Below are 6,841 nucleotides of genomic sequence, written 5' to 3'. Positions count from 1 at the left end.
GGGAGTAATTGATCATACTTAATTCAGTGTCTTTTACTTTTATCACTCTTAACTTTTATGGAGTAAAACAATTAAAATGTAATAATATCTTATTTATTATTTCATAATACAAAATAATACATTTTTGCTTAAACACATTTAACAAGACAAAATATATTAACAAATTTTTACTAGTTAAACAGATTGGATACAGAGACTCATTAAGAAAAGTGTGGCAATGAAGTAAAACACTTTTATTGCCAATAATAGGTATTGTATTGTATACTGCATGGTTTTAATAGATGTATTTGATGTATTGTCTAGTTTTGTGACATGCTGTCTTACCTCATAGTATTTACCATCCGTGTAGCATCCACAGTTCTGACTGAGGATACAACTCTTGCCGTTGACCACAAAGCCTAGGTCACACTGGCACCCCTCAACACAGTACTGGTTACAGTCTCTCTGTCCACGTGCAGGGGCACATTGCGGCTGGCACACCATCATACAGCTGGAATAGTGGCTGTTCACAGGGCACGACAGAACTGGGCACACATAGAGTTCATTGGATGGGTGAGTTTCTCCAGAAGTAAAGAGGAGGATGTATTGCATTTCACTTTAAAGGGCTTATATAAATGTGTGGCATTCACGGGGCTTTGATTGTGATAAAGTGTCTTGTAGTTTTTATGTTGGCAAAACAGAATATTTGTAAATTAAGACATGCCTTGTGATTAGCCAGCGTAACACCAAGCATTAAGGGGTTTTGGAATAGCGTTTTCATGTAAGCCCTAGAAGTGCAAACAATATTTGCATTTAAATGTATAAAAATTACAATACTTTTCATAGCAGCCTCATAAATCTTTCAAATCTTTAATTTCCTGAAGAAAATTGCTAGGGTATTTTGGCTGTTAAGTGGCTGGTCCAAGTCAAAAGAACCCACCCTCAAGTGTCTATGATATTCTAGTTTCTAAAAATGGGTCCAGCTCCTCCATCATTGTAAGTCTATGTTTTGTTTTGTTTTGTCATCCACCAGGTGATAATCTGATCCCTTAGAAAATAAACAGCACATCTCTCCTTAATAAGCCTCACGTTTTACTGTAGAACAAACCCCTAACCTCAAGTATGAGGAAATAAAATTGCAATACTTGCTTTAGAAAGCACCATTCATTTTTATGCATAAGATTGTGACATGAGTAAATGAACATAAATGAAAATATTTCTCACCACAGGGTGTGGAACTTCTCCAGCCAATGACGGACACTCCTTGTGTCTGACAGGTATTGGCATAAATCTGTAGCCAATTACAGATGGTCTCTCTCGCACCCTGATCCACACATGTATCCTGCAGACAGCTCTGGTAGAAGTATGCTGGTGCCACTTTGCTGTGACAGCGTGCAAACACACCTCCACGGTCTATTATAAGTCCACATAATCTCACCGCCTCAGGTTCGACATACACATACAACCCTTCAGCAAGGTGGAAACGGTTTCCTGGGTTACCCTCATCCATGTCAATGTTACCAACAGCATCTGTTACTTGGGCGGGGACCTCAGCAGCTAGGCCCCTCTCAGCCAATCCACAGCGAGGGCAAGAGTCCCCGCAACCAACTTGGCAGAAGGTGTCACGTTCTGCCCATGCCATGCCCCATTCTGTGACACTTAGAGTGGGACCAGTAATAGGCATTCCTTGGCAGAGCCCACAGGTGGCGTTAAAGAGACTGCGAGGAAGAGTCAGAAGCAGTAGAGTATTCCAGTCAAAAGCCACCTGTAGAGATATTAACTGTGTATTAGCTTACACAGTGGATAACGTTGTAATCTGAGGAGTTTTGCTTTTTTCCCCCTGTGTACAGTATGTTGCAATATGTATTTTGATCTGTACTCCACCTTCAGACCAAAGTCTGTCTCCACAAGTAACTGCAGGCCAAGGGTGTAGATGTTAACTTTCCCTGGACCAAGTTTTATAGGCAGATACAGGCGCTCTTTATTCACCTAAAAGAGAATAAAAAAAATATTGACATTTGTTTCAATAATAGCAATCAAATCTGTTTGGTACATAATACGTCTCATCTCCTGGCTTTGCTTCTTATATCATCTCATTTTATCAATCTGTTGTTCATTGTCTATCATTACTCTCTATACAAAAGCCAGTTTCATTATGATTCACTCTGTCTCTCAATTTCTAACTTGGTTTTCTTCTCCCCTCAATCTTTATTTGATCTAAAGTTCCTCAGATCTTCCAGTGGTGTTATGAACTCATTCCAGACATCACTCAGTTATAAGTTTCCCTCTGTATCTGGTCCAGTATGCTAACAGATGCTGGCTGAAATATTATACCCCTCACCTGAAAAAATGTACTCCTCTGTTTAGCTCTTCTCTCTGGGCTGATTAAAACAACTTTGTATCATAAAAATTAGGAGTTTGACCTTCAAAGGGTGGTGTTCTAAAATTACAGAGGAATTCTTGTGATTATAAAATGTCTGCCACTCCTGCAAATGGCCAAAAACTGTATCGGTAGCTGTCTGTTTCAGGTGCAGGTGTAGAATTTTGTATTGATCCAAATCAGCTTTGGCTGCTGGATCACATTTGTACATGCAAATATGAACAAGCTATTTGTGGCACTCTAATTGATTTAAGTTGCATGCTAATTACAATTCTTGAACATGTCCCTGTTTAAAACAAAGCTAACAAAAGCATAAGATTCACATTAGTCAGAATCAACACATACAACACATAGCTCAGGACAATCTTACCATGACTGTGTGTTTGAAACTTTGTGACACCTCAATTTCATATCCATAGACCTCCAGAACAAATCCCCGCACCCATATAGCCTGGCCTGTGTCTCGTTCTTCATTCCGAGCTGAAAACTGGAACCTGGGCAGTCCTCCCAGTACTGTCTCTGCACTCTCTAGTCCCCCAAAGCCATCCTCGTCCCCCTCTCCACACTCAGTAGTGGCTAGACGGAGAGTACAGCTGCTCTGGAGGTCAAATGGTACACCTCCAAATGGCAAAAAGTGTCCATAACCAGCAACAACACACATGGCCTCTGTCCTTGGCTGACAGAAAAACAGGCCTTCATTCTCCTGGCAGTACTCCTCTGGGTGACAGGGTGAGAAGGTGCAATAGACACTGTTGTCTGTGCCGTTGCAGTAGCAGCGCTCCTGGCACTCCCAGTCTGTCCAGAATGTCTCATTGGTGGCTAGCTGCCGGCCCAGGTAGAAGCAGCCACAATCGCTACGTGCCACACAGATGCCATCACGGAGGGCAAATCCCTCTTCACACTGGCAGCCCTCGGAGCAGGGTAGAGGGCATGGCTCCTCAGGATCATCCAGGTTAGAGCAAGTGAGAGGGCATGCAGATGTACACTCATCGAAATGACTGTTTTCTGGACAGGGTAGAGCTAAAGAAACAAAGAAAAAGGAAATTATGTGAAAGGGATAGAAGGTGCTGAAAATGATCAAAGAGAGAAACAACCAACACTCTTACGGCAGTTGGTAGCACTCCTCCAGGCTCCCAAGATGATCTGAGCATCCTGGCAAGCTGAAGCATATGCCTGGAGGGAGTTACACAGGGCAGAACGGTTTCCTTCCCGCACACACATGTTGTAGAGGCAGTTCCTGAAGAAAGGAGAGGGATTAACAGCTGTGTGGCAAGCCAGGAACGAGCCGTTTCCTAGGTCATTGATGTTTCCACACAGCCATGGGCTCTGGTACAGCCTTAAATCTGTACACATACGATACAAGTCCTCACAATCGCCATTGCATGTCAGATCATCCGCAATGGCTTTCCAGCCTTCGATAAACTGTTCGGGTGTATCGGCCTGCCTTCCGCTAGGTAGACGGAGGTCATCAATTGGATCTCCATTGAAGAAACCACAAAGACCACAGGTGGTGTTGTAAAAGAGAGTGGAGAGAGTGATGTTTAGCAGGCCCTGACGTGAGTATCGAGTGCGGACTAAACCACTCCACTCAATCACCGTGATATTACCAGAGGACCGGTATATTATTAAAGGCTCCACTGGATGGACATAAGGAAGAAATGCTGGTTCACCGTTGACCTGGGTGGGGAGAAGAATTACGACATCATCAGCATGTCATACAATCAGCTAACTTGGTCTGAACAATATGTGAGAATATATTGAGGAAAAATCAAAGCTACTGTACAAGTAATGATATTGCTATAGTGAGGTGTCCCAAGAAGGTATCTTTTTAAAAGCATCTTTTAGTTTCACAGACTTGGGAACTGACAATTTTTTTTGCATAGTAGAGGATATAAAAGTCACCACAAACCTTTATCAAGTCAAAATCTGAGCCACCTATCTGTGCTTCCAAATGTCCCACCCTAACGACCACTGGCCGTAGCCATGTAGGGCCCTTATTCACCAGCTTCCTGCCAATCTTCACCTCCACTGATGTAACATTTGCAGGCAAGCGTCCCAAAGTCTTCACCAAGTAGAATGAGCTTTCATCGGGGAACGGCATTGTGGACCCATCAAACGTAGCCAGTATCTGAGTCTGAGACAGCAAACAGGCTGCTTCGCGACGAGGGTAACATCCCAACAACCCAACTTCTGCTACACACACCTCGCCTTCACCACAAGAGTCATTGAAGCATGTTACTTCACCTGCCGGGCCACACACACAGCGCTGGGAGCATTCTTCACCCACCTCACCTCCTTCCCCTGCCCAGAAGGTCTCATTTAGGGCATAGTACAGGCCATCACGCTCACATCCACACTCAGAGCGACGGACACAGTGGCTACCACTCAGCACATAGCCCTGGTCACACTGGCAGCCCTCAGTGCATGGATGTGTACAGTAGAGGTGAGACGTCAGGTCGGAGCAGGAGGCAGGACATGCACTCGTGCAGACTTGGTAGTGGCTGTTCTCAGGGCATGTCAATGCTAAGAGCCAATGGCAAATGGAAAAATGCAAGGTCAGTGGAAAAGAGAACATAGAAAGAACATACTGATGATAGAAAGTGAGAAAAGTATTTAATAATGTATACTTGATTTAACCTCTAAAAGAACTCTCTACGATGTCTGGACTTTATTGACACAGAATTAACCTTAATGTCACACCTGATATCACTCACCACAGAACGAGCGTGATCTCCAGGGTCGTATAGTGACTCCCAAGGCCTGGCATGCAAGTGCATATGCCTGTATAGCCTGGCACAGGGTGGTGATGTTATCACGATTGCTGCACATATCATAAACACAGCTGTACACAAATAAAACAAGGAGCACACATTTAAGATATAAGTAAAATATTAATTTAATGTATCAAATACCATGAAAACATTATATAATTATATAGTTTTTTTGTACCATTGTAGCTGCAGCCATTTGCTGGGTCTATCTGGTCGGCATCAATGCGGAAGAACCACCGTCCAGGCACGTTAACATTAGTGGTCTGTTCAATGTTGACCACTTCGTTCGATCGTGATCCGGGAAGGTTCAAGAAATGGCTGACATCTCCACCATTAAAACCTGCCTAGAGAGGGTAATCATAGCAGAGAATGATAAAGAGTTATATCACATATATACAACAGTTATATCACAAGGTGAGATTTCTGAGATTACCTGTGCTGTGGTTCCTCCCAGGCCCGTAAGAGGGTCTCCTCCACTAGCCGTGCCTGTGCTCCAGTTGATCTCTCCATAGTTAAACATAGCAAAAGAAGCTTGCCCATCGGAGATCAAAACCGCCTGAAATGTATTTACCTGAAAAGAAAAAAAAAGAATGATTACTCTCTTTTGTGTTGGTGGTGGTGATTATTGTGGTGATCACACAGTACATGCTGCTCATTAGCGCAGTTTTGATATTGGCCATGCAAATTAAACTATTTTTGCCTCACCGGCGTTGTCTGGCTGCCTCCATAAAAGGTGACCTGATTCCAGGTAGCAATGAAGACCCAGGTGGCAGTGAAGGACACCATATTCTTCAAATACTTTCTGACATCCTGAGTGACCCTCTCCAGGATCTCTGGGTCTGTTGTCTCACGGTAGTACACATCCCCACGGATACCATTATGCACGTCAGCCCATAAAGGGGCAATGAAGGAACGGCTGTCACTGAGGGGAAAAGCCTCTGGAGTGAATTGACTCACCTGAATGTTGAAGGAGATCACTCCATTGTTGTTGACCTATTGGGAAATATAGGATGATGTGCTGTTACACAATTCACTGCTGAATTGAACACTTAAGACGTTGCATGGAGATTTTGGGTGATTTTTCTCACAGTTCTCGTCCATATTTTGGATACTTACATAAAGGGATCTAGAAGGCAGATTGAAGAATATGAATGGAATTAGTATTGGAATCTCTGGAGAACTGCCATCATCCATCTTAGGGGTTTCTAAATCCCTGTGAGCGGGTCCAAAGGGGTAGAGGGTATCCTGAGAAAAAGCTAAGCAGAGGAAAAGTAAATGTTGACAAAGAAATAGTTTCCAAAGCAAAAACGCATTGGTCAGTTGGCCCTGTGAGGGTGTTTTGGACAGATCAGGGGCGTAGACCAAAACCAGCAAAGCTGATGGTAAAATGTGTGATCTATTAGAATTCTATCAAGAAATTGAAAGTCGCACATTATCTAAAAAAGGCACATAAACTAAAAAGACTGAAGAAAAGAGGAGAAAACAATCTTGCACCAGCATTAACATATATTAAAATCTTTTTAAACTACCTGGTTCCTCCCAGGCCCGTAAGAGGGTCTCCTCCACTAGCCGTGCCTGTGCTCCAGTTGATCTCTCCATAGTTAAACATAGCAAAAGAAGCTTGCCCATCGGAGATCAAAACCACCTGAAATGTATTTACCTGAAAAGAAAAAAAAAAGAATGATTACTCTCTTTTGTGTTGGTGGTGGTG

General features: G+C 43.1%; 1 protein-coding gene across 1 annotated transcript in view; it reads right to left on the bottom strand.

The window, feature by feature from the left end:
• Positions 1-5,282, bottom strand: part of LOC107587714 (alpha-tectorin-like) — an 11,523-nt gene extending 6,241 nt beyond the window's left edge. Inside the window, exons 1-8 of the mRNA XM_016275596.1 lie at positions 5,272-5,282; positions 5,074-5,201; positions 4,269-4,882; positions 3,466-4,036; positions 2,730-3,379; positions 1,864-1,968; positions 1,204-1,744; positions 325-524 (exon numbers count right to left, since the gene is read on the bottom strand). Of these exons, the coding sequence (XP_016131082.1) occupies positions 325-524; positions 1,204-1,744; positions 1,864-1,968; positions 2,730-3,379; positions 3,466-4,036; positions 4,269-4,882; positions 5,074-5,201; positions 5,272-5,282 (2,820 nt within the window). The remainder of the gene's footprint in view (positions 1-324; positions 525-1,203; positions 1,745-1,863; positions 1,969-2,729; positions 3,380-3,465; positions 4,037-4,268; positions 4,883-5,073; positions 5,202-5,271) is intronic.
• Between the last annotated feature and the right edge of the window lie 1,559 nt (positions 5,283-6,841).

This window comes from Sinocyclocheilus grahami, unplaced genomic scaffold (assembly GCF_001515645.1).
Source record: "Sinocyclocheilus grahami isolate Dianchi unplaced genomic scaffold, SAMN03320097.WGS_v1.1 scaffold95.1, whole genome shotgun sequence".
NCBI lineage: Eukaryota > Metazoa > Chordata > Actinopteri > Cypriniformes > Cyprinidae > Sinocyclocheilus > Sinocyclocheilus grahami.
The sequence above is the reverse complement of the archived record's forward strand: the minus strand, read 5'-3'. Positions and strand labels throughout refer to the sequence as shown.